Source organism: Drosophila gunungcola, chromosome 3R (genome assembly GCF_025200985.1).
Source record: "Drosophila gunungcola strain Sukarami chromosome 3R, Dgunungcola_SK_2, whole genome shotgun sequence".
Classification (NCBI taxonomy): Eukaryota; Metazoa; Arthropoda; class Insecta; order Diptera; family Drosophilidae; genus Drosophila; species Drosophila gunungcola.
In genome coordinates, this window is record NC_069139.1 from 10,787,137 (window position 1) to 10,808,655 (window position 21,519).

Sequence of the window (21,519 nt, forward strand, 5' to 3'; positions counted from 1 at the left end):
GGAAGCGATCGGCAGCATTACCAACTATAACTTTTACAAAATTTAAAATCATAGTTTATTAAATTGACCTAACATATTCTTAAAAATTGTTTTTCAATTTAAAGTATTGAATAGATTTTCAACTCTTTTTAAAATTTTTAATTGATTTTGTAAATTTAACCAATAAGTTTTCTTTTTCTTAATTTTAACACCAACACATTTAATGTAAATATTAAGCCATCAATAAATAACGGGTTTTTAGTAAACAATTCCACTGTATAAAAGGCGCTAGGAAATAATGAGTGCTCATAATTGCGTATGGCAATTATGACCGCTATGTCATGTAATCGATAAATTTGTAAAGGAGAATTTGAAAATAATAATAATTAATAATGCAATAAAATTAATGTCTTTACTTTATTTGATTATAATTACCAAAAATCTAAAAACAAAATGAATATTTAAACAAAATCTTGCACATCCGTATTATTAAACAATCGTTGTTTCAACATATCAAACCCAGTTAATTTCCTTTTAATAAAAAAATTTAGTAAAATTAATATTTAAGAATGTGGTATTTGTAATTCCTTTTGTTTTAATTTAAAAATTAAACAAACACAATTCCTTGATATTTGTATTATAAGAAATATCGATACTTTTATTGATTTGTGTACATGTGACAACCCTGTTACTCAAGCCGTTGTTGTTCTTTTAATTAAGCCAATATTATTTAAAAAAAGGTACGCCCACGCCCTATAATACAAAACAAGCTAGTTAAATTTAAAGGGAATAACACTGGATAACCCTGAGAAGTAACTAGTAATTGGAAAGCATAAGAAAATCGTGTGTTTGGACTGTATTCACACCTATCATAATATTTGGGCGTTGACGCTGTCACGCAGACCAAATAAATGAGAGATTTTAAAGTGTTTATTTATATTTGCTGGTATATCTATACAGAACCATGGTCGTGCTGAGCTCCTGCTGGTCACCCATCATCTGGTCTGATAATGTCCGGACGGGAAGTTACGCCGTAGCCGCCTATACGGCTGCGCTGTCCGCCGTGCTCATCACATTGATTGCTTACATGCTGGCGGGCGGGGAGTCTGCGCAGCTATACTCACCGCTTTTTGAAACGGACATCCGATCATCGATGCCCGTGGCAGGGGGATTCTTCATCATCTACTTCCTGCTGATCATCCTGGCCTCCTACTTTGTCTACTACGGCATAAGGATCAGGTTTGTATAGCTAAAATCCTGGACGGCAGGGCCTCTTGTAATAATTCTGCCCATTATTCTTAGCACCCGGGGATGGCTGCTCCCTTGGTTGGGTCTCATCGGACTGGCCATTCTCTTCCAGTTTTGCTGGAGTCTGTGGCTTATTGGAGGCTACTACATTTATGTAAGTAATGGTTGCTCTACTCATTAACTTCAACTAATGAATCATATTTAATTTATCCTTCAGCTGGAGCAAACCTTCTCGGCTCTTTTAAACTTTGTTTGGTGTGCCTATAATGTGAGTTATAAAAATAATATTAGTCTAGAGCGAACATCCTTTAAAAACTGGATATCTTATTTTTCCTAATTAATTTCTCTGTATTTAATTGCACCTAAGAATAATTGAAATTGAATTGAACTCTTAAACTCGAATGGATATGTTTCAAAAATACGAGTGAAATTTAATAAACCCTTTTTTTCGTCCCTTCAGGTTTACTGCTGGCTTGTGGTGTTCTCGCAGTACCAGATATTTTTAAAAATCCAAAACCCAAACATTGAGCTGCTGATGCCATGATGGGAATCCTTTCAACCATAGAATACTTTTGACTCGAAACACAACATAACAGCCGTCCAAGCGCATTTTTTACAATAAGAATTCCATACATTTCCACAGATGCCTACCAAATAGTTTTATATAAATTGATATATTTTACACACCTTTATACACGATCAACTATACTAATGTATAAAATCGAATGCCTTAGTCTGCTAAACGACAATTAAACAAATAGATTCGTAAAACTAATAGATCGGTGTATATACTGGGTTCTTGGGGCCAAGAAATCATTGTGGGTTTTGAATATCAACGTTTATTACCGTAAATTAAGTTAAGGTGTACTCTAATTATACGAGTTCGTGTGTGTGTGTTTACATCGAGAAAGTTATTATTTGTACAGAAACGTTAAATGAAAGCTGACGACCTTTAACCACTGAAGCATGGGATTAAAACTGGATGAAAGTACGGGAGACCGGAGAGGGAACGGGTATGCGCGCGGGTCACTAAATATACATTAAGGTAAATCTTTAAATCTTAGGATCGAATAATTTACAGAGCCTGGTGTTGGACACAGAGCAATGGGCTAATTTCGCCGGAGGAGTCCACTAGGTCTTCTCCTCCTTCTCCTTATTGTAGCGCTCCAGTTCCTTAAGGAACTGCGCCTTGGGCTTCATCACGTTGGGCCGTTCTCCACGGCAGTTGGGGCAGAACCACTTGCCTTTCGGCTTCAGCACCAGGGAGACGCACGAGAAGTGGAACCACTCGATGGGGCACAGGTCGTTGTCGCACAAGATCATTTCGCCAAAGGAGATCTGGTAGAGAAATTCAGTTAGTATAGAGATTGCTGGGGATCATAATAGTTTTTAACTTACTTGATTGCAGACACAGTAGGTCGGCTCGTCCGGATCAATGGTCTCCGGCGGCGGCGTCTCCTCACGCGTGCTAGCATTGGCATTTGAAGCCCCAGATCCGCGTACTTTGCGTTTCTTTTTCTTGCCGGAATTGTTGCCTCCTCCAACAACTCCTGCTCCACTGCCGCTGGCACCGCCGCCTCCTACTGCCCCACTGCTCGTGGCCGCCGAACCGCTGGCCAGACTGCTGGCCGCCGCTTGTAGGCTGGCCTTGCGTCCCAGTCCCGCTCCGTTGCCGCCGCCCAACGAGGACTTGCGCTCTCCACTGCCTCCGCCGCCGCCGCCGCTGCCACTGGCTTCGTTAGCCGAGTTGGACTCGTTGCCGCCCATCTCGAGGGAGCTGCCGTTATTGACCAGGCTTTCGTTTCGCCTCCGCGAGCGCTTGCTGCCCGTGCGCTGCAGATCTCCGCCAGCACCGCCGCCTCCACCGCCGCTAACGTTGCCATTGGAGCCGCTGTTGCCGCCGTTGCTGACATGGCTGGAGCGCTCCGAGTTGGGTGTGGAGCTGCCCCCGTTGCCGGTTGGCATGGCACTTGAACCGGGCACAACTCCGCCTGGATAGCCGCCCAAGGCATAGTGATCCTTGGCCGAGAGCAGGCCATTCCCGTTCAGACCACTATTGCCAGTGCCCGCTAGGTTGCCCTGCTCCCGCATCGGGCTCTGCAGGCGCTGCAGCTTCGAGGGCTGGCCGTCCTCCAGGAGCGTCGCATACCGGTCGCGCTCCTCCTTTAGGTCCAGGTTCTGCTGGTCGGTGTCCAGCTGGCGCAGCTTGCCGTCGATGATCTCCTGCATGTGGTTGACGATCTGCATCTTCTCGTCGCCCAGCTCCTGGGCCTGAATGAGGCTCTGATGCATTCGCGTCATGCTGCGAGATCTTCGCGCGGCATCCGGGGAGTTCTGCAGGGACAGATACAGGTCGTAGTAGTGATCCACGTCGCGGATGAGGCCTGCCAAAACGAAGGGATTCGGAGGAGGTTAGGTTTTGCCCGCTCTTTGCCCGGGGCAATCTTCGCCAGAACTCACCTCTGTACTGCACGTCTATGTCGCGGATTCGGGACAACTGGCGCTGCACGTCGTCCGGCAGGTTCTCCACCGAATCGATGTAGTTGTCCACATAGGTGGCCGAATTGATGGCCTCCGATTCGGATGCAATGGGGTTTATCATGTTGTTTGGTCTGCGATTCGCTCTATTCCCGCCGCGACATCGGCTCGGAGACGTGGAATCGGCTGGGAGCTGCTCGTCCGGCGCTCTGGTAGGGATCGGCTGGATGAATATATGGCCAATTCCACTCAGATCCAACTTTTTGTATGGCGTTGCGAGTCCCAACTTGCGACTGTACTCGTGTGTGCGTGTATGTGTGCGTAGGTATTATTGCAGATATATGTATGTATACAATGGGTGTCGCTTTGCAACACCGGCCGTCTGGTGATTTGCAGCACTGAAATCAGGGTGGTTTACGGCACTGCCGTTTTCGGTTTCGACTTTATTATTTAGTTTAAATATTTGATGAAATACTTTCATTTTATACCAAATATAATAATTTTATTATATTTTTTATTTTAATATTTAAAATGCATTTTAGCACCGGGCAAATATTAAGTGTTTTTCAATAAGTTAGGTGTTTGACTGCGCGCCAAACCACGTTAACTTTAAAAAAACTGGAGCCATCGTCCAAATTTTAAAATTTTTGTGACAGTCAAAAGATACTTTAGGATCGAAAACGCTTCCTTCTACCTGTTACATACTTTTCAACGAACGCACAACATCCTTTTACTCTACGATGAACGATATTTTGTATATCCCTTGCTTATATCCTTTACACCATTTGTTTAAGACAGAAATAATGCGTTACACAGACATTATAAAATTAAATAGATATGGAGCTTTGCATTTAAGTTTAATATTTATTTACATCCGTTTTTTCAGACATACATGTGTACAAGTATTTAAATTCTCAAGTTCTCTTCACTCAGCTTAGAAATGTTTATAGTTATTAAATGCACAATATTCCTCATTGTGGAATGTAATATTTTGAGTACATATTTTATATTTTTACAAAATGTATATCTATGACTTCAATTTTTGCTTTCCTTAAGCTTTTGACACTTACATTAAAGTTTTTTAAGTTATGTGCCGTTTAAGTATATGTGTATATATTATTAAAAAAAAGTTGTTATTTTCTGCTCTTCCTGAGTTGTGCATTTGGCTTAATCCTAAATAAGTGATGTGTTGTCTGAGATTCTTTAAACCAAATGATTGTATAGCATGGTAATTTATCTTCAGTAGTTCAAAAAATCGTGAAGCGTTTTCTCCAGTCCATTACGTTCATCTTCCTGAGCTTTTAGCACATTATTGTGGTGCGTTTTGGTTTTGTAGTGTTTGTTTAGATTATACCTATGACGATAGTAAACATCGCAGATTTCACAGCTGCCAGAAAAAGAATGATAAGTAAATGGGTAAAATTCAGGAACTATTTTGGAACTTACCAGTAAGGACGTGCTCCAGTGTGTATCTTCTGGTGTTCGGTTAGTTTGCAACGCAGTAGGAACCCCTTGAGGCAAAATTCACAGTAGAACGGAAACTTATCGTGTAGCGATTGATGCCGCTTTAAAGCAGATGGGTCCGTAAATCCTCGCCCACAAACCTTACACTCAAAGGGCTTGGTTCCGTCGTGTGAGTTCATATGGTAGCTTAAAGCCTTCTTGGATTTGTAACTCTTTGTGCACTTGGTGCAAAAATGTCGACCGACGTGTTTCTTTACGCTCTGTCGAGCAAGAATACGGGGTCCTGCACCATGAACTTCCCTAAAATGATTAATATCTTTTAAATAATTAGATTGTTATTATAATTCCTATATATATACCTCTCGTGCTTGTGACGAGTGCTTCCGCTTGCGAACGACTCGCTGCAATGATTACAGGGAAACGGATTTTCGCCCTTGTGTCGCACCTTTAGGTGAATGTTGCGGGAATATGAGTCGTAGAACTTCTTCGGGCACTCTGGACAATCGAAGTTCTTGGAGCTATTGTGCCGAAGCAGATGCATCTGCAGATGGCAGACTTGGCGAAAGGAGTGGCCGCACTGTTCGCAGACGTGCTTGAATGGCTGAGCTTGAACCCTTTCGCGGCGCCTTTTTCTTTTCTCCTCGTCGCTCAATCTCGGTTTGTACTTTGGCACTGGCAGTGAGTGCTTTTGCAGTTTCTTTTTCGGTTCGGAGGACTTTGTCTCATCATTGCGATTGCATTCACTTAACACTACCTTATAGACCTGATCTCCGGGAGCCACCTTTCCAATCTCTTCTTTGGTTTCACATTTCTTAATGCTTACAATCTCGTTGCAAGCATGCTTTGGTTTTCTCGATGATTTCTTTTCTTCCAAATCAACTTCTTTTAGAGGGAGATCAATATCTTCATTAACGGAGCAATCATCTTCTTTTGACGGGGAATCATTTGACTCTAGTTCTAGTGGGAAGTCCAGATCATCTAGAGCACACTCACTGACCGACAAAAAGTCTAGTTTTAAATTTACTCCCGAGGCTTCATTGGTTTGCTGGGCGGACTGTTCGTAGAGGACATTCTCCAGCTCCGATTCGATTTCGTCGTCACAATTTTGGAAACCGTACTTTGAGACAGTTTCTGTAGTTTGGTTAAGTTTTTTATCTATCTGAATGCATCTATCACGGAATTCAATGGATTTCTTCAGATTCACCTGGCAAGTTTTACAGATGTGATGGGGTAAACTTTTCACTCCTCTTTGTATCTGCGTAGAGATAAAGTTTATGAATAAAACACTGAAATATGTTTTATTTTTAAGAGTGGGTCGATTTTTTAAAAATCCATTATTAAATATTTTCTTAACTGATCATTTTTTGGGATAAACTTAATTTTAGTTTATATAAATGTTGACCAGGTTCTAAACTTTCTTTTAAATAAACAAAAAAAGTTAATTATGTATTATATTGTCAACATTTTTCTGGTGAAAATATTTTTAAAAAAATTTGGCTAATGGGTAAATTTTGAGTATCATAAATCGACCCACCCTTTGAGCACCTACCCGCACCCCGGTGAGGGACTCCAAGTCGTAGCGAAGACCACTGTTTTTCTTGTCATAAAGATCCTTGACATTGGTATCCAGTGATAGGATTCGAAAGCAGGTGCGGCACTTTCTTTCTGGGATTGCATCCGAATCCTGGCTTACAGAGTCTATCTCGTCGGAGTGGCTATCGAAGAACGCACTGTCTGGAGTGGGAGTAGCAATGGTGGAAACAGTGGGAGTTGCATCACTATCCTCCGCCTCTGCCAAGAGCAACTCCAGCCGCTTTTTGTTCCTCTGTCTCGAGGAGCTCACTTTGCGCGCCCTTTCCACATGGTCTTTGTTTTCGAATAGCAGATTCCCCTTTAAGCACAAAAGATGTGTACATATATACGTGATTAGAATGTTAATGATGCACAAGAGGAGTTTGAGTGACACACCCATTCAGAATAACCGGCTGCCCTTGAAGACCGCATGTTTGAAAAGTTCGCCGCAGATAATGGGATTCCTCCTCTCGTTTTGTTCGTCAGGGCTGCGTCGCTTTTCCGGTGGAAAGTTGACCGGGTACTTGGAAAAGTCCAGAAAACAGCGATGTTTTTACCGGAATCTTTTGCTACGGTCTAGTATACGGAACTGGTGCCGCAACTGAGAACTGCGCACTTCATCCTTTGCCGGCAAACTGCGAAATTTCTGCAAAACAGCAAGTCGGGTTTGCAGGGCTGCACAGCCTTGAACTAGGGGATGCAACCAGGGCTGCGGACATGTGCGTAGCCGGAATCACTTTTTAGGGGGATAATATTATAAAAAATAATCTTGGATTGGTTCTTTTTTTAAAGTTATAAAGACATCCAGTTTAAATATATATGCTTTTATTTAAATTAAGTTTTTTCGATTGATACGCCCTCTGTTGTTCTGAAAGAACCAGTTTGTTCACATGGCGCGAATATTCAAATATCCAATTTGGCTTTGTTTGTTTTTAAGCACATTAAGCAAAAACAGGTGCCGCACTTCGCTAACTGGTAAAGAAAAATATATCAATAAGCTTACGAATTATAAATGTGTGTTTTTCAGTTCAAATTTAGGAAATACCTGAGCTTTTTGAAAAAAATTGCAGTAAAGTTATTTAATTTATGTATATGTATATAAAATTTATAAAATGTAGAACTCATTTAAGATTACCCAGCTAAGAAAACAAAAACATGTTTGTATGCCAATTAGAACTTTATAACAATCTTGAACTGAAAACAAATGCTTCACTCATCCTCTGGCAAAGTTTCATCTCCATCATCCAGTGTTTTCGCTTTCTCCTGCTTCTCGACTCTCAATCGATGCTGATTGGACTTGAAGTGGGTTCTCAGGCTGCTCTTCCGATTGAAGTGTGTCTGGCAGATCTCGCACCTAAGGTAAGAACATGTTTAGTAAACATGAAAACAGTATAGGTAGGGATGCCACTACTAACTGGTATGGCTGTTCCCCAGTGTGCACCACGCCGTGGAACTTTAGCATCCTGCTTTTCTTGAATGCCTTGTTGCAGATGGGGCACACGTACGGTCTATGGTCGGGGCTCTCCTTGTGGTTCCGCTCGTGGTCCAACCGCCTGAGGCAGTTGTGGAAGCGCTGGCCACAGTACTTGCACTTATAGGGCTTTTCACCGCGATGCTTGATCCGCACATGCAGACTGAGGAGATGCTGGCTGAAAAACTTGCGGTCGCACTCCTTGCACTGGAACTCCCTGACGCCCTTGTGCCGCTTGAGGTGCAGATTGAAATTGCCTTGTTCGCTGAAGGTTTTCCCACATTGATCGCAGAAATAGGGTCTCTGCTCCTTTGCAAGAGCTCTTTGCACCGCCGCCCACTTTTTTCGTGCGGCATAGTTTTCTTCTTTGGTCTTTTTTCTTATTGTTCTTTTGGTTTTGTTATTGGAAGATGGTCGTACATCTATGATTTGCTCGTTTGTGGATTTCACTTCTACGTCGTGTTGGATTCCGGGTTCCTCTTTCATGATTTCTTGGTTTACGGGTTCCTCAGGCTCATCATCCGAAAGAAGGGGCTCGTTCATCACCAGAATGTTGTCTTCGCATCTTAAAGGATCCAGTTCAACAGAAGGGGACTCAGGGCTAGCCAAATGATAAATGCAGTTGTCTATAATCTTAAACCGAGTTCTATACAGTTTTCTGTTGCTTGGTTGTGGAATCCTCGCTGACATAATCTCTTTTTGTTCTTGTGAGGTACTGGATGGTTCGATCTTCACCTGGATAATATCTTCGCTTCTGACTGAATCCAGAATATCCATAGAAGGAACTTCAGGCCCAGAAAAGAAATTTGAAATGTTTCCTATGCTCTTTGTGCGTTGTGGTGAAATCTTCCTTACACTGATTTTTTTTTTCGTCAACTGGATAATGTCTTCGCGCCCTAGGGGCTCAACGACTTTAACAGAAGGGACTACAGGGTCGCAAAAAAAATGTACAAGATTGCCTTGGGTCTTAGGCAAAGTCTCACCCAGTATTCTTCTGAGCTCTTGAGGTCTTTCTATGGGGTCACACGGAGTGTCATCCGGTATCCTGCTGCGTTGAGGTGAAATCTTCCGGAGCACAGCCATTTTTGGTTTATGCAAGGAATTTAACGGCACTAGTTGCACTCTAATTCCTTCTTGATCAACGTCGTCCTTCAATGGAGGGTCTAAATCCGCGTGTGGGTCCTTCTGCTCGGACCAGGATTCGTTTGCCTTAATGCAGCGCTCCCGGAAGGCCATGGCTTTGTGAAGGTCTAACAGACAGGTCAAACAAATCCTTGAGGGCACTCCGGGCTTCTCACTTAACTGGAATGGAATGGAATATGACCCTGTGATCATTAAGATTTTAAAAAGCTTGGTAAAATAGTTCACCCAAATCCCAGTCAGCTTCAGTATGTTATGCAGGACGTAGCTGCGTTCCTTGTGGAATAGCATCTTGGCATGCTCCGCCTCCTGGCCACAAGTGCGGCACAGCTCGCTCATTTTTCTTTTCTACGGTCCTTCCTTCTTTAAATTTAATATTTGTATTTATTTGGAGAGCAATTCTGTTTACCAGAAAAGAATAACGCTTCTGAGTAGATGGCTAAAATACTGCAGGCGTCGCGTTGTGAGTGTCAATTTTAACACTGCGCTGCAAAAAAGTTGTACTTTCTGGGTACAGATTGTAATAAATAGAAAATAATAGTAGTATTTAAAAAGATATCTGTTGAATTCGTCAGTTGTGTTTTTAATTTTATCATATCACTGACATAACTGGCTTGTTGTTGCTTAAATAAGTTACCCTCTTATATTACCGAATGTATGTACATTAATTTCCCCAAATCACGCTTAAAAAAGGAAATATAGAATCTTACTTAACTTTAAATGGAAACAATGCTTTACTCTTCCTTCAGCTCAGTTTTGCCTCCGCCACCCTGTACCTTGGCCTGCTCCAGGACTTTCTTTTGATGCTGCTTAGACTTAAAATGGGTTGCCAGGCTGTTCCTGCGATTGAAGTGAGCCTGGCAGAGCTCGCAACTGAAAGGGGAAGACAATTAGATAGGATCCAGATAGTATGATCTGAAACTCACTGGAATGGCTGTTCGCCTGTGTGAGTCACGCCGTGGTTCTTGAGCACCTCCTTTTTTTTGAAGCCCTTATTGCAGATGGAACACACGTATGGTCTGTGGTTGGGGTCCTCCTCGTGTTTCCGCTCGTGGAACAACCGCTTGAGGCAGTTGTCGAATCGTTGGCCACAGAACTTGCACACATAGGGCAGTTCTCCACGGTGCTTGACCCGCACGTGCAAATTGAGCAAATGTTGTGTGAACTCCCTGCGGTCGCATTCCTTGCACTGGAACTCCTTGGTGCCCTTGTGCCGCGTGAGATGGACATTGAAGTTGCCCTTTTCGCTGAAGGTTTTTCCACATTGATCGCAGAAGTAGAGTTTCTTCTCCTTTGCAATAGCTCTTTTCTCTGCCGCCCACTTATTTCGCGTGGCATATTTCTCTTCTTTGGTCTTTTTTCTTTTAACGGGGAGATAATCGACATTTTTCTCGTTTGGCTTATCTTTTGAGCACTCTTTGGACTTCGCCTGACGTGTCTTGGATGTTCGTCCTCGTTTTGTTCTTTCGGGAGATGGTTGTTCCTCCAAGCTTTCATGGTTTCTGGATTTCTCTTCCACGGCATCTTGGTTTCCGGGTAACTCTTCTATGATTTCTTGGTTTCCTGATTCCTCAGGTTCCTCATCTGAAACCATGGGTTCGTTCTTCACATGGATAATGTAGTCGCAGTTCAGGGGATCCACGAAAATTGCAGAAGGAACGTCCCGAGGTGTCGTAGGGGCATCAATGGCTTTATACTGAATCTCTTCCGGTGTTCTACTGCGTTTTGGTGGAATTTTCCCCAGAACTGGGAAAGGTTCTTCTGGGCCAATGACTTCCTCAGTTAAAGCACCCAAATCCTCTTCTTGGTCCTGATCCTGGAACCAAGAGTTGTTGGTTTTGATGCAGCGCTCCCGAAAGGCAATGGCTTCATTCAGGTCCAGCAGGCAGGACAAACAGATCATCGTCGGCACGCCGGGCTCGTTACTTAGCTGAAATTAAACGTAGCCCTGTTATTATTAGGAATTTACACCTGTTGGTATGATGCACTACCAGAATCCCCGTCAGCCGGAGAATGTTGTGCAGGACGTCGCTGCCTTCCTTGTCGAAGAGGGTCCTGGCATGCTCCGCCTCCTGGCCACACGTGCGACACAGCGTGGTCATTTTGCTGGTCTCCCCTTTCTTTGGAATTTAAATTTAGTTGTTTTAAATAGAATCGGTTTATTTTTGCCAGGAGGTGACCGCTTCCGACTGAATAGCAAAATATATTACTTATTCCTTGTGAATGACAAATTAACACTGCGCAACAAAATGACTGTACTTAATTTATGTTTAGTTTTAATTTTCAGTTTCTATAGAAGCATAAAATAAATTATATATTAGTTTTGCCTTGGGTTTATTTCATCAACAATATATTTTAAATATATATTAAGTAGAAGCCTTAAATTTAATAACAGAGAACTCTTTTTTTTTAAATAAATTTGATAATTAACTCAAAAGTCATTTGCCTCCAAAAGTTCTTTTACCGACAATATTGTGTTTGTCAAGATTTTTTCACATTTTTCAGGTGTCGCTTGAGGAGATCCCTGTGCTTGAACATGGCCCTTTTCGTGCATCCGTTCATGTCGCAATCTCTTGTTGCATATGTCGAATCGCTGGCCACAGTACTTGCACATAAAGCGCTTTTCGCGTTGATGCTTGATCCGCACGTGCAACCTGAGCTGGTGGGCGTTAAGCTCCTTGCGGTCGCACTCCTGGCACTGGTACTGCTTCAATCCCTTGTAGCTGCTGCTCCCTCAGTTTTCTTCTGGCGTAACCTGACTGATAATTATTAAATGGCTGTCATGTTAAATTAAACTTTACCTGGTAAGATCAAATTTGACCATCTCGTAGGCTTCAACTTATATGCTAAGGGTTTTTGTTTTAAAGAAAAAGGGCTTGTTCGGTTACGATGAAAATTAGAGTTATAAAAGGTAATTCAATGCCAAAAACAAAGAGCATTCACGGAAAATTATAACTAAATAATTTGAACAAGTTATGAGTCATAAGAATTAATTTACAGGTTTCTCAAGTCCAATATAAGTAAAAGTATCTAAACATAACGAAAGGCAATCCAGTGCCAAAAACAAAATACATTTAAAGACTATAAAAATTTGTCTTAAGCCCTATACACATTATGTTTAAACAAAACAAATTATTTCTGATTTAAAAATTGATTAGTTCAATCTTAATTGAAAAATTCTTGCTCATCTGGTAAGATTGAGCTTACGGCGGTTTGTGCTTCGTCAAGGTCTAAGCTCAGTTCAATGTCCAGGATTGTGGTTGCTTTTTTCTGGTGTGCCTGCGATTGGAAATGCCTTTTCATACTTTTCCTTCGTGAAAAGTTTATATGGCATATATCACAGCTTGAAGAGGATAAAGTCGATTCACAGTGATTTAAATATAAACATTTGGATGATATTACTTACTAAAATGGTTTTTTGCCGTCGTGCAGGACCTTGTGGTTATTTAAACAGGTCTGGGTATGAAATTGACTGCCGCACTCATCGCACAAGTAGCTCCCATCTCTGACGTGTTTCATTCTGGGGTAATTAAAATGAATAATAATAAATCAACTATTAGAGATATGACTTACACCTCGTGTCGGCTTTTGGCCGTGCTGGTAGAAAAAGATTTCTGGCAAAACCTGCACTTAAACGGCTGTTCGCCCAAATGGCGAACTCTCTTGTGCAATTTCAGCAGGTGTATGGAGACAAACCGTCTGCCGCACAAGTTGCAGATGAAATCCTTTTTACCAGTGTGGCGCAACATATGCAACTTTAGGTTGTTGAGGCTCTTCAAGACCTTCCCACATTCAGTGCACTCTCGAGATCGAGTTTTCCGCGTCCTCATTTTTCTGTCAGGCGGAATGTTTTCATCTTCCTCTGAAGACTTTACCTTCTTAGCGACCACATCTGTTTTATGGATTTTTCCTTTAAGGTCTCTTATTTCAGCATTTAAGATTGCATTTCCTGCTGCTACCAAAGTCTTAACTTTAGGTATATTACCTTTTTTTGGAATTTGACTGCCTTGTTGAGCTAAATTAGAAAGTTCAAAATTTTTTAAGTCCTCAAATTGATCATTTTCAAACGTCTTGGTTTTTTGATATTGGTATTTCAATATTTTAGATTCTTTTGCCGCAAGCAATACTTCGTTTCGATATCCCTGTCGAGGTCCTTTAGATCTTTTAAAAAATGGAGAATCTGCATTATCGTCGTATTCTTGATCACTATCTATTTCCTGGATCATATGATTTTGGTCTAGAGATAGTCGACTTTCGCATTCTTCAGCTTCTTTACAGTAAGAATCTTGAAAGAAAATTTGGAAATGTGGATTATTCTCATTAAACCATGCTTCGTTATCCTCTGATGCTTGATCAATTTCATTTGCCTGATATTTGCGGAGATGATCAAGATTGGGAGATTCTGGCTTCCATGCTTGATTGTCGATGTCTAAAGTAGACTGGATTTCGTAAGTTTCATGACGATCGTCGTCGTCCTCTTGATCACTCTCTTTTCCTTGATTTTTCAGTTTGTGAAGATAGTCAAGATCAGGAGACTCAGAGATATCTAAGCTAAATTCTATGAAATCCTGTGTACTGTTTTGATTGTCCATATTTAGTTTAGTATAGAACTCCTGTGATTCGGCATCACTTTCACTTGCTTTTGAAATATTTTCTATAATTTCTGACATGTCCAGTTCACAAGAGAAAGCCCCATCCGAATCTCCATTTGTCACCTGAGTTTCCAGATCAGAGTCACTTTCGGTTCCCTTTCTCGACATCAGTTTCATGTGGTTCCGTCCAATGCGTTCCCTTAACTTAATTGACATATTCAAGTCTTTCAGACAAGATGGGCAAATATGACGCGGTAGGTGCTTCTCTTCTCGTAACTGTAAATGGAGTAATTAGGGCATTTTCATTGAGAAATTGGAAGCACCAACGCACCGATAATCCAGTGAGATCTTTGACCTTGGCGAGAACATCCCGGTTGAAGATGATCATGGGATTCACTTGGCGGAAATAATGACAGCACAGCCGACATTGAACAGCCATTTCGATGTAAAGGCTTTGACCAATTACCCGAATTACATAGCCCAAGTGTATAACTCCAGGTTTTTATTGTTTGAGAAGAGAGGATTCAATCTGATTTTTGTACATTTGATCCCGAAAATTGAATTAAAACCACTTGGAAGCGCACGGCGGTAAAGTTTTGCCTTGGCGTCCTTGGCGTTGCCAGATCAATATCATAAGAATAACTGTTCTTTTTAATTATGAAACCAGGGATACAAATAGAACCAGTTTAATTTTAAGTGCGTTTTTATTATAAAATACCAAATGAACCAAATCTTTTTGGTTTTAAGATTAATTTACTTTTATTAAAAAATTGTATTTTGCATATTTTTATAACAAGTTCTATTTTTCTTAAATATACTTGGAACACGGTTGATGGTTCAAAAAACTTTCCTTGAACCACCGAACCGAATAAACTTCGATTTTCGACAGCCTGCATCCCTGGCATTTGTGAATGTTTGGCGCCAATTGCGTCGTATGATTTGAGTTAGAAGTTAAGTGTACAGCTCCTCCTCCATGATGGTCTCGTCATACTCGAACTCCTCGAACGGCTCTTCCTCGTCCATAAGCTCTTCGTGATCCTCGTAGTGATCTTCGTCTATATCCTCCAAAAGAGCATCCATTTCGGCCTGACTCTCCTCCATATCCGCCTGACCTTCTTCCATGTAACCAGGACTTTCCTCGTTTTCGGCATCTGACTGGAATTCCTCTTTCGGATCCTCTGCCAGCATGTTCATCCGCTTGCGATGATACTTGGTGGAATAGTGCCGATTCAAAAATTGTGCCTCCTTAAACTCCTTGTTGCAGGTAAGGCATCTTCAACCCGAAATAAATATAAATGTGGTTATTGAAATAACTTCCAAATAGTTTCAAAAGATTTCTTACATGTGGATATCCGGCTGGTTGTTTTTGTGCCCCTCTTGATGTTTGTTCCGACCCTTGTCGCTATTGAAACGTTTTCCGCAGACGCCGCAGGGAAAGGACAGCTCGTTCGGATGCATTTGGCTGTGAAGAGGCAGATATTTTGATGTGGTATGAGGACTATTTAGAAGAAGGACCATACTCACCGCTCATGCCGACAGCGGCTGGGACTATTTGCAAATCCCATGCCGCAGAATTTGCAGACATACGGTTTTTCGCCCTTGTGGTGAACCCGGTCGTGCAGTCGGAGCAGCGACTTGGTGTAAAACTTGCGACCGCACTCGCCGCACGAGTACTGCTCCTCGAAATGGCGCAGCTTGTGGTCTTTCATATTGCTATGGTCATTGAAGGACCAGCCGCATTGGTCGCACACGTATCGCTTTATTGAACGATCGACCTTTGGGCGGGGACGCCGCTTTCTGGGCTTGCGGATTGGCTTCTGAGGCGGTGACGTTGGTGGCGTAGCAGCTCTACCCATCTCCGGCACACGAAGGCGCTTTACCATCACGCGTGGAGATTGACTATTGGGCAGCTTTGGAACCGCCCGTATTAGTTTCTTGGCCGGTGGCGACTTTATAACGGGTTTCACATCCATGAACTCCTTAATGTCCTCCATGTCGCTCATATCATCCTGGGCCTCCCGTTTCAACAGCGGATCGCCGTCGGACTCCAGGGCCACCACGCTCCCCTTTGAGACACCCTTATTGGTGGTGGATGACGATGTCCTCTGGTGCAGGTTCTCGTGCGTTTGCAGGCACCGCTGCCGGAAAGCAATTGCATGGCTCAGGTCCAGGAGGCAGCAGGAGCAGATGTGCTGCGGCAACAGCTTCTCCAAAACAATCTGAGAAAGGATAAGTTTATGAATAGATCGAGGCACCAATAGAAAGGGACGCCACCTCCAAGCCTGTGATTTGCTCAATGGCAGTCCGGATGCGATGGTTACGCTTTTCGAAGATGTTTTTCGGTTGCGGCGTGAAGATTCGCTCGCCACAGATGCGGCACTCGCTAGTCATGCTTGCAGAAAAATGTTTATATGTTAATTTTAATAAAATCTGTAGCCAACTTTTTATGCGCCGGCAGAGTGGTTTTGAAACTAGTGTGACCGTTGCTTGCTGCAGCCAAAATACCCTTTGGCGGGAAGGAACCGTTGTGATAAATTAAATTGAATTTTTTTAAGTTTTTGTCTTTAAGTTAAGTTTAAGTTGTATTAATTATTTTTGCAACAATTATTTTCTTTTTTAAATTCCTTTTTTTTCTACACATATAAAATGGCACACCAACAACAAAAATCAGCTGTGTTGGTTCTTCTTCTTTCTCCGACATTCACTTGAAAAAACAGTGCAGTAATGTTACATATTTATGCAAAATTTGATTTTGTTCCGTTTGTTTAAAATGTCTGAGCTGCGTTCAGTCTGTAGAACTTGTGGTAAAAATGTTGAGAGTTCGGAGGCCACCAAACTCTTCCTAAAATCCAACTATCATTTAATTAGTTTAGTGGAAAACATTACTGACATGTTTGTAAGTCTCTGAAAAAAATCTATTTTGTTTACTTGTTATATTAATTGTTTTAACTTATTGACTAGTTAGAGCTCGATAGTTACATGCCGGATCTCATTTGTAATTCGTGCAAAATTCAGCTGGACAGGATTTCCACATTTCGCAGCAAGTGCTTGGAGGTCCATCAATCCTTTTTGGCCATCAAAAAGAAGTTTTTACAACGAAAAGCAGTAACTGTTGAGGAATTGCAAGATGGAACTCTGCTGCAGAAGTTTAAGGAAGAAGAAAACTATCTAGAGTATCTGGAAAACTATGTAGAAGAGGAGGATCTCCTGGAGGATCAGGAAGATGCAATGCAGGAAGAGGAAGATCAGGCGGCATATATACAAAAGGAAGCGGAGCAACAAAAGGAGGAGTATCTGAAAGAACAGTTTCAAGAGGAGGAGGACTTGGTGGAGTTCAACCAGATTCCCAGGATCCGCAAGAGAACTACATCCAACAGGTCGAGGCGGGAGAGACGCAATGCCAAGACGTGGATCTGTGACCAGTGCGGAGGAGTGTTCAAGTGCTCCACCTACCTGAAGCTGCACATGCAGCGCCACACTGGCCACAAGCCCTTTGAATGCGACATCTGTCAGGCGAAGTACTACACGGAGAACGAGATGCGCCGCCACAGGATCCTGCACTCGGATGCCAGGCCGTACGCCTGTCGCTTCTGCGGCAAAACCTTCCGGGGATGCAGCAGCAAGGTCGTCCACGAGCGGACTCACACGAACGAGCGGCCCTTCCAGTGCCAGTATTGCGACAAAGCTTTTACTTCGACTTCCACGCGCCAAAGGCACGAGATGCTGCACACCAACCAGCGGAAATACCAGTAAGTAGGCATTACCATTATTAGCCGTTTTTAGGACACAATACCCTTCTAGTAAGTATCGCTTTCAATCCAAATTCAAACTAATTTAATGGGAAAAAATGTCGGTAGCATTTTGAAAAGAAAATACCAAAAGATGTTAATGAAATATTATTTTTGCAAAGGATAATCATATATGCATATCTCAAATAACTCGAAGTTTATTTCTTTTGCAGCTGCGAGACCTGTGACCAATGGTTCCTGCGCTTTGCCCACTTGACCTTACACCAAAAAACAATACTGCATCAGCGGAGAGTTGAAAGTGCCCCAAAATAAGATATACATAACTTTAAGGAACTTCGACTTATTAAAAAATACATTTAAGCATAATTTCAATTTGCATTGACTGTCTAAAATAAGAAAATGCATTGAGTTGCATTGCTTTGGTAAAAAGAGAATAAACTTAATTTAACGGTGTAACGACTGACTAAAAACAAAGAATAAACATATTTTTAAATTTTAGTGAAGAGCCGGCGTTGCGGGGCGAATGCCTATTTTCGGGGTAACGGGCAGAGAATGACATTATTCTGGGGGTTGCAAATTCTGAATGGCACTTTTCTTGTTCTTCCTTGAAAACAATAACTACATCATATACTTCCAATCGATCTGGGTGGATTTATTTAAACCATGAGGTACATTTGCAGGACCTGTTCGCGAATGGCCGATCCTGCGGTAGCCAAAAACATTTTTCAGCCATCGAGTGCTTCCGTTTTGCAGCAAATTGAGGCACTGACAAGTTTGCAGGTGAGTGTGGGGGTTTTTTCGAAAGCTGTCCAAGGCAAACCCAAAAAAAAAAAAAACCGGGTGCTAGTAAAGATTTCTATAATTACTTTTCAGCTAAAAGAGGACGACAAGTTGCCCAGGTTTATGTGTCAGGAGTGCCAGCGTGATCTGCAGATCGCCATCGACTTCCGCAGAATTTGCATCGAGGCCCAGGAGCTCCTCGAGCTGCAGCTAAAGCAGGTGGAAAAGGAGGAGGAGGTCTTTGAGAGTCTAGCGGAGCAATGGCTGGATGACTGCCCGGAGCAGTTCTCCGACTTACGGCCGGAGCCGCAAGACAAGAAAGAAGTTAAGACCGTCATCCTGCAGGAAACAGAGGATGGAGATGCACTGGAGACAATGTCAGTTGCCTCAATGGAGCTTCTGACTACAAAAGTATGCCAGGAAGAATTCCTGATTGAGGATAGTCCGCATGTCCTTCCAGAATTCCCTGCGGATAGCCAGCTGTCCGAAGAAAACTTCGACCTTTTGCTCTCGCCAGAGAATGAACTTCCAGAGAGTGAAGCCGTTGACGATCCGGACTCCTCCAGTCACACGTGCAGCAAATGTGGCCTTGATTTTGACGATCTGGACGAACTTAGGACACACAAATACCATCTGCACGACGTACCTCTAAATTCCAAGTAATCATTATTTTCCATATATACACCAACTCCCATCCACTTGGGCTATTCAAAATTTAATGTTAGCAATGAAAGTTATATGATAAAAACCTTTATTTTAAAGATTCTCCTTGTTTTAAAAATTGTATTATTAATTTTACTTCTGTTTCAATTTTTATTTTAGAACGAATTCTTTAATTGTTTTTTAATTCTCGGAAATCAAAGACGTTTCTTTTAGAGATGGATTTTTGTATACACCAGATTACTAGAAATCCTCAAACCCTATCCAAATCACAGTATGGAGATGCAGTCTGTTCAAGAACACCAAGTAATGTCATTTGTCCTTCAGATTCGTTTGTGACCACTGCAGCGAGGGCTTCCGATCAGCAGCCGCACTCACGAGGCACTGCAATATGCTTGATTTTCCAGCGACGCACGCGTGCACCAAGTGCAGTTTGAAATTTCACAACCAGATACTGCTGGAGACCCATGAGGAGCGATGCAAAAGGCCATCAGAGGCCCAGCATGTGTGCCATATTTGCGGCAAGCGGCTGACCACAGCCTTCAACCTGAAGAACCATCTGGTGCGCCATGCAGGCACTCGACCCCACAAATGCCACCAGTGCGATGCCTCCTTCTCCACCGCCGCAGAACTAAGTTCCCACCGGAAAACCCACACCTCGGAGCGTCCCTACGCCTGTCGCTACGACTGCGGGAAAACCTTCCGCTTTTGCAGCGCCCGCAGCATGCATGAAAGGTAGAACTAATCCAAAGCCATCTCATTAGTTAACCCATACTTACCTGAACTATTGTACACCAAAGAATTCACATGGACGCCAGCAAACGTATCTACCAATGCGAGTACTGCCCCAAGTCTTATGTTACCGCGAGCGACTGCAGGACACACCAGAAATATCACAACTTGACTAGGGATCACGGGTAAGCAAAACTATTACAAATAAAGGTGGATTGAAATCAAAACTGGATTATCATGAAAAAGCATTTAAAACAGGTTCCCATTTTATTGTTATTATTACTTTACTTGCGTCATTCTTTAGTTTAAAGAATCCTTACTCTTACAAAATCAGCATAAACTCAATCAATGCATATATATGATATGCATGAAAAAATAAAGAAGAGATTTATATGCCAATGTTATTATTATAATGTATGTCAATTGATGAAGACTTTGCTAAAGTGACAATTTCCCTCTCCTTACATTTTCAAGTTGCGACACTTGCCGGATAAGCTTCAAGACCGTCAAGCACTACAAATCCCATCTAAAATCAAATGCACACAAGACCCTGGAGGCTCGTGCCAGAGCCACCAAGCGTTGAATCCCCCCATCCCGCCAGGAATAGTATCTAAATTGAAATCGAATTGAAATCATTGTTGTCAGCCGCATTTAAGTACATATGTAATCTATGATATTAATAAAGCTTCCGTTCCGTAGTCATGTGGATATTCCTATTTCTTGGTCAAACTAGAAAACTCTGGCGTTTTCAATGATCTTCTCGTTGTCGTAGATCTCCTTGGCGTAGCACAAACTGGGGTAGTCGTAGGCGGCACCATAACGGTTCCTGCATCCAGTGGCGGCCTTCTCTCCCGGAGTATAGACGGGCTGACCCACGATGTTCGAGGTGGCGAAGTTGCAGGTCAGCACGAAGTGGTTGTAAAAGTCCCGAGAGAAGCGCACGGCGGCACATCCCACGTGGGTGTTCTTCTCCGCAACGGCAACGGTGAACTTGGCCACAGCCCTGTTGGGCAGCTCCTCCGGGAAGCTGGCCAGGATCTCGGGAGAGGCATTCAGGCGCTCGGCGAACCAGTTCTCGATCTGCTCCTTCACAATCTCTGCATCGGTGTACTCCGACTCGGCCCCACTGTAGCTAAACATGGCGTTGTTCTGTCCGGCGTAAGCGAATCTCTCCGTGCTTCGGCACTTGTCCGGCAGGGACTCACAGGTGTGCACGTTGAGCAGGGCCAGGTGGGAAAGCTCCTCGCACCAGGACATCTTGGCCATGCGAACAGCCTTGGGCAGGCCTTCCACTCTTCCTCCAGCCACGTTGTTCCGGAGTTCGTTGAAAGGGTCAGGATCAGTTTGTGGTGCGGTTCGATCTTCACTTCACGCACATCCTTGGGGCAGTTTTCGCTGAAGTTCTGGGTAAGATTAAAGCAAAATACATCAGAAGATATTTTTTAAAGGCTTTCCTAAGATTTAATGTGGTTACTATATACAGGTATAGAATACATTCTTACTCCCTTGTTGTTGCAGGCTATATGTTTATCCAGACAGGTGGGTAGAGCACAGTAGTCCACGGCAGAGGACATCCCTATCACAGCTAAGAGGACCACTTGGATTGCAATGATGGAAGTCATGTTGTTGGTTCTCGGCTACTGGATTGCAACTG

General features: G+C 42.7%; 10 protein-coding genes across 26 annotated transcripts; 3 read left to right on the plus strand and 7 right to left on the minus strand.

Moving 5' to 3' along the window:
* Window positions 1-661: 661 nt before the first annotated feature.
* LOC128265161 (uncharacterized) lies at window positions 662-2,002 on the plus strand. 2 transcript variants are annotated; one of them, XM_053001009.1, is made up of 5 exons: window positions 662-719; window positions 940-1,218; window positions 1,282-1,381; window positions 1,445-1,495; window positions 1,688-2,002. In XM_053001009.1, the coding sequence occupies exons 2-5, from the start codon at window positions 944-946 to the stop codon at window positions 1,769-1,771; spliced, it is 510 nt and encodes a 169-aa protein (XP_052856969.1). In that variant the 5' UTR covers window positions 662-719; window positions 940-943; the 3' UTR covers window positions 1,772-2,002. The 2 variants fall into 2 exon arrangements, with proteins under 2 accessions (XP_052856969.1, XP_052856978.1); XM_053001018.1 differs by having other exon boundaries at window positions 678-716; window positions 938-1,218.
* Window positions 2,003-2,050: 48 nt separating this feature from the next.
* On the minus strand, window positions 2,051-4,048 carry LOC128265157 (inhibitor of growth protein 2). The gene is made up of 3 exons (XM_053000995.1): window positions 3,688-4,048; window positions 2,626-3,611; window positions 2,051-2,565 (listed from the first exon to the last, which is right to left on the minus strand). Exons 1-3 carry the CDS (start codon window positions 3,827-3,829, stop codon window positions 2,359-2,361), a joined length of 1,335 nt encoding a protein of 444 aa, XP_052856955.1. The 5' UTR covers window positions 3,830-4,048; the 3' UTR covers window positions 2,051-2,358.
* Window positions 4,049-4,894: 846 nt separating this feature from the next.
* Window positions 4,895-7,446, minus strand: LOC128263087 (zinc finger protein 69). Of its 2 annotated transcripts, XM_052997787.1 has the most exons (5): window positions 7,138-7,433; window positions 6,719-7,060; window positions 5,529-6,424; window positions 5,152-5,469; window positions 4,895-5,092 (listed from the first exon to the last, which is right to left on the minus strand). In XM_052997787.1, exons 1-5 carry the CDS (start codon window positions 7,171-7,173, stop codon window positions 4,945-4,947), a joined length of 1,740 nt encoding a protein of 579 aa, XP_052853747.1. In that variant the 5' UTR covers window positions 7,174-7,433; the 3' UTR covers window positions 4,895-4,944. The 2 variants fall into 2 exon arrangements, with proteins under 2 accessions (XP_052853747.1, XP_052853757.1); XM_052997797.1 differs by lacking the exon at window positions 4,895-5,092 and having other exon boundaries at window positions 5,351-5,485; window positions 7,138-7,446.
* A 100-nt stretch (window positions 7,447-7,546) lies between these two features.
* Window positions 7,547-9,861, minus strand: LOC128263100 (zinc finger protein 184-like). Of its 2 annotated transcripts, none has more exons than XM_052997815.1 (4): window positions 9,762-9,861; window positions 9,581-9,712; window positions 8,157-9,514; window positions 7,547-8,095 (listed from the first exon to the last, which is right to left on the minus strand). In XM_052997815.1, the coding sequence occupies exons 2-4, from the start codon at window positions 9,689-9,691 to the stop codon at window positions 7,951-7,953; spliced, it is 1,614 nt and encodes a 537-aa protein (XP_052853775.1). In that variant the 5' UTR covers window positions 9,692-9,712; window positions 9,762-9,861; the 3' UTR covers window positions 7,547-7,950. The 2 variants fall into 2 exon arrangements, 1 of the variants encoding a protein (XP_052853775.1); XR_008268403.1 differs by lacking the exon at window positions 9,762-9,861 and having other exon boundaries at window positions 7,556-7,713; window positions 7,877-8,095.
* Window positions 9,713-11,548, minus strand: LOC128263106 (transcription factor Ouib-like). Of its 4 annotated transcripts, none has more exons than XM_052997850.1 (4): window positions 11,344-11,548; window positions 10,279-11,282; window positions 10,063-10,225; window positions 9,713-9,839 (listed from the first exon to the last, which is right to left on the minus strand). In XM_052997850.1, the coding sequence occupies exons 1-3, from the start codon at window positions 11,452-11,454 to the stop codon at window positions 10,087-10,089; spliced, it is 1,254 nt and encodes a 417-aa protein (XP_052853810.1). In that variant the 5' UTR covers window positions 11,455-11,548; the 3' UTR covers window positions 9,713-9,839; window positions 10,063-10,086. The 4 variants fall into 4 exon arrangements, with proteins under 4 accessions (XP_052853810.1, XP_052853802.1, XP_052853794.1 ...); XM_052997842.1 differs by having other exon boundaries at window positions 9,747-9,859; XM_052997834.1 differs by having other exon boundaries at window positions 9,749-9,859; window positions 10,068-10,225.
* Window positions 11,549-11,865: 317 nt separating this feature from the next.
* Window positions 11,866-14,559, minus strand: LOC128258170 (zinc finger protein 62). Of its 4 annotated transcripts, none has more exons than XR_008267948.1 (5): window positions 14,276-14,559; window positions 12,926-14,220; window positions 12,759-12,872; window positions 12,154-12,695; window positions 11,866-12,094 (listed from the first exon to the last, which is right to left on the minus strand). XR_008267948.1 is itself a non-coding variant. In XM_052989655.1 (4 exons), exons 1-4 carry the CDS (start codon window positions 14,381-14,383, stop codon window positions 12,518-12,520), a joined length of 1,695 nt encoding a protein of 564 aa, XP_052845615.1. In that variant the 5' UTR covers window positions 14,384-14,559; the 3' UTR covers window positions 11,866-12,517. The 4 variants fall into 4 exon arrangements, 1 of the variants encoding a protein (XP_052845615.1); XR_008267947.1 differs by having other exon boundaries at window positions 11,866-12,097; XR_008267946.1 differs by having other exon boundaries at window positions 11,866-12,107.
* A 70-nt stretch (window positions 14,560-14,629) lies between these two features.
* Window positions 14,630-16,436, minus strand: LOC128266505 (zinc finger protein 354A). The gene is made up of 4 exons (XM_053003077.1): window positions 16,219-16,436; window positions 15,469-16,163; window positions 15,287-15,406; window positions 14,630-15,217 (listed from the first exon to the last, which is right to left on the minus strand). Exons 1-4 carry the CDS (start codon window positions 16,333-16,335, stop codon window positions 14,896-14,898), a joined length of 1,254 nt encoding a protein of 417 aa, XP_052859037.1. The 5' UTR covers window positions 16,336-16,436; the 3' UTR covers window positions 14,630-14,895.
* Window positions 16,437-16,656: 220 nt separating this feature from the next.
* On the plus strand, window positions 16,657-18,158 carry LOC128257983 (zinc finger protein 14). 2 transcript variants are annotated; one of them, XM_052989336.1, is made up of 3 exons: window positions 16,657-16,840; window positions 16,906-17,693; window positions 17,906-18,158. In XM_052989336.1, the coding sequence occupies exons 1-3, from the start codon at window positions 16,682-16,684 to the stop codon at window positions 18,003-18,005; spliced, it is 1,047 nt and encodes a 348-aa protein (XP_052845296.1). In that variant the 5' UTR covers window positions 16,657-16,681; the 3' UTR covers window positions 18,006-18,158. The 2 variants fall into 2 exon arrangements, with proteins under 2 accessions (XP_052845296.1, XP_052845307.1); XM_052989347.1 differs by having other exon boundaries at window positions 16,910-17,693.
* A 114-nt stretch (window positions 18,159-18,272) lies between these two features.
* On the plus strand, window positions 18,273-20,589 carry LOC128259731 (gastrula zinc finger protein XlCGF7.1). Of its 7 annotated transcripts, none has more exons than XM_052992284.1 (5): window positions 18,273-18,473; window positions 18,567-19,132; window positions 19,461-19,868; window positions 19,934-20,050; window positions 20,340-20,589. In XM_052992284.1, exons 1-5 carry the CDS (start codon window positions 18,357-18,359, stop codon window positions 20,446-20,448), a joined length of 1,317 nt encoding a protein of 438 aa, XP_052848244.1. In that variant the 5' UTR covers window positions 18,273-18,356; the 3' UTR covers window positions 20,449-20,589. The 7 variants fall into 7 exon arrangements, 5 of the variants coding, with proteins under 5 accessions (XP_052848244.1, XP_052848251.1, XP_052848262.1 ...); XM_052992313.1 differs by lacking the exon at window positions 18,273-18,473 and adding an exon at window positions 19,296-19,407 and having other exon boundaries at window positions 18,992-19,132; XM_052992320.1 differs by lacking the exon at window positions 18,273-18,473 and adding an exon at window positions 19,337-19,407 and having other exon boundaries at window positions 19,003-19,132.
* LOC128259772 (antigen 5 like allergen Cul n 1-like) lies at window positions 20,481-21,519 on the minus strand. The gene is given in 3 exon segments (XM_052992333.1): window positions 20,481-21,196; window positions 21,199-21,268; window positions 21,368-21,519. Coding segments are annotated over 3 exon segments (792 nt in total). The 5' UTR covers window positions 21,488-21,519; the 3' UTR covers window positions 20,481-20,594.

What these genes read in the sequence shown, in the direction of transcription:
- LOC128258170 (XM_052989655.1), bottom strand. Translation starts at nt 14,383, where the DNA reads ATGGCTGTTCAATGTCGGCTGTGCTGTCATTATTTCCGCCAAGTGAAT. An exon ending in AAGATCTCACTGGATTATCG is followed by an intron (nt 14,221 to 14,275) that starts GTGCGTTGGTGC and finishes CTCCATTTACAG; the next exon opens with TTACGAGAAGAGAAGCACCT. An exon ending in GACGGCAAAAAACCATTTTA is followed by an intron (nt 12,696 to 12,758) that starts GTAAGTAATATC and finishes ATCCTCTTCAAG; the next exon opens with CTGTGATATATGCCATATAA.
- LOC128263100 (XM_052997815.1), bottom strand. Translation starts at nt 9,691, where the DNA reads ATGAGCGAGCTGTGCCGCACTTGTGGCCAGGAGGCGGAGCATGCCAAG. An exon ending in TGAAGCTGACTGGGATTTGG is followed by an intron (nt 9,515 to 9,580) that starts GTGAACTATTTT and finishes ATTCCATTCCAG; the next exon opens with TTAAGTGAGAAGCCCGGAGT. An exon ending in ACTGGGGAACAGCCATACCA is followed by an intron (nt 8,096 to 8,156) that starts GTTAGTAGTGGC and finishes TTCTTACCTTAG; the next exon opens with GTGCGAGATCTGCCAGACAC.
- LOC128263087 (XM_052997787.1), bottom strand. Translation starts at nt 7,173, where the DNA reads ATGCGGTCTTCAAGGGCAGCCGGTTATTCTGAATGG. An exon ending in CAGCCGGTTATTCTGAATGG is followed by an intron (nt 7,061 to 7,137) that starts GTGTGTCACTCA and finishes TTGTGCTTAAAG; the next exon opens with GGGAATCTGCTATTCGAAAA. An exon ending in ACTCGTCACAAGCACGAGAG is followed by an intron (nt 5,470 to 5,528) that starts GTATATATATAG and finishes TAATCATTTTAG; the next exon opens with GGAAGTTCATGGTGCAGGAC.
- LOC128257983 (XM_052989336.1), top strand. Translation starts at nt 16,682, where the DNA reads ATGCAAAATTTGATTTTGTTCCGTTTGTTTAAAATGTCTGAGCTGCGT. An exon ending in AAAACATTACTGACATGTTT is followed by an intron (nt 16,841 to 16,905) that starts GTAAGTCTCTGA and finishes CTTATTGACTAG; the next exon opens with TTAGAGCTCGATAGTTACAT. An exon ending in ACCAACCAGCGGAAATACCA is followed by an intron (nt 17,694 to 17,905) that starts GTAAGTAGGCAT and finishes TTTCTTTTGCAG; the next exon opens with CTGCGAGACCTGTGACCAAT.
- LOC128263106 (XM_052997850.1), bottom strand. Translation starts at nt 11,454, where the DNA reads ATGACCACGCTGTGTCGCACGTGTGGCCAGGAGGCGGAGCATGCCAGG. An exon ending in TCCGGCTGACGGGGATTCTG is followed by an intron (nt 11,283 to 11,343) that starts GTAGTGCATCAT and finishes GTTTAATTTCAG; the next exon opens with CTAAGTAACGAGCCCGGCGT. An exon ending in ACAGGCGAACAGCCATTCCA is followed by an intron (nt 10,226 to 10,278) that starts GTGAGTTTCAGA and finishes TTCCCCTTTCAG; the next exon opens with TTGCGAGCTCTGCCAGGCTC.
- LOC128266505 (XM_053003077.1), bottom strand. Translation starts at nt 16,335, where the DNA reads ATGACTAGCGAGTGCCGCATCTGTGGCGAGCGAATCTTCACGCCGCAA. An exon ending in AGCAAATCACAGGCTTGGAG is followed by an intron (nt 16,164 to 16,218) that starts GTGGCGTCCCTT and finishes ATCCTTTCTCAG; the next exon opens with ATTGTTTTGGAGAAGCTGTT. An exon ending in AACCAGCCGGATATCCACAT is followed by an intron (nt 15,218 to 15,286) that starts GTAAGAAATCTT and finishes TTCGGGTTGAAG; the next exon opens with ATGCCTTACCTGCAACAAGG.
- LOC128265161 (XM_053001009.1), top strand. Translation starts at nt 944, where the DNA reads ATGGTCGTGCTGAGCTCCTGCTGGTCACCCATCATCTGGTCTGATAAT. An exon ending in TACTACGGCATAAGGATCAG is followed by an intron (nt 1,219 to 1,281) that starts GTTTGTATAGCT and finishes CATTATTCTTAG; the next exon opens with CACCCGGGGATGGCTGCTCC. An exon ending in TTGGAGGCTACTACATTTAT is followed by an intron (nt 1,382 to 1,444) that starts GTAAGTAATGGT and finishes TTTATCCTTCAG; the next exon opens with CTGGAGCAAACCTTCTCGGC.
- LOC128259731 (XM_052992284.1), top strand. Translation starts at nt 18,357, where the DNA reads ATGAGGTACATTTGCAGGACCTGTTCGCGAATGGCCGATCCTGCGGTA. An exon ending in GACGTACCTCTAAATTCCAA is followed by an intron (nt 19,133 to 19,460) that starts GTAATCATTATT and finishes TTTGTCCTTCAG; the next exon opens with ATTCGTTTGTGACCACTGCA. An exon ending in GCCCGCAGCATGCATGAAAG is followed by an intron (nt 19,869 to 19,933) that starts GTAGAACTAATC and finishes TGTACACCAAAG; the next exon opens with AATTCACATGGACGCCAGCA.
- LOC128265157 (XM_053000995.1), bottom strand. Translation starts at nt 3,829, where the DNA reads ATGATAAACCCCATTGCATCCGAATCGGAGGCCATCAATTCGGCCACC. An exon ending in CATAGACGTGCAGTACAGAG is followed by an intron (nt 3,612 to 3,687) that starts GTGAGTTCTGGC and finishes TCGTTTTGGCAG; the next exon opens with GCCTCATCCGCGACGTGGAT. An exon ending in CCTACTGTGTCTGCAATCAA is followed by an intron (nt 2,566 to 2,625) that starts GTAAGTTAAAAA and finishes TTTCTCTACCAG; the next exon opens with ATCTCCTTTGGCGAAATGAT.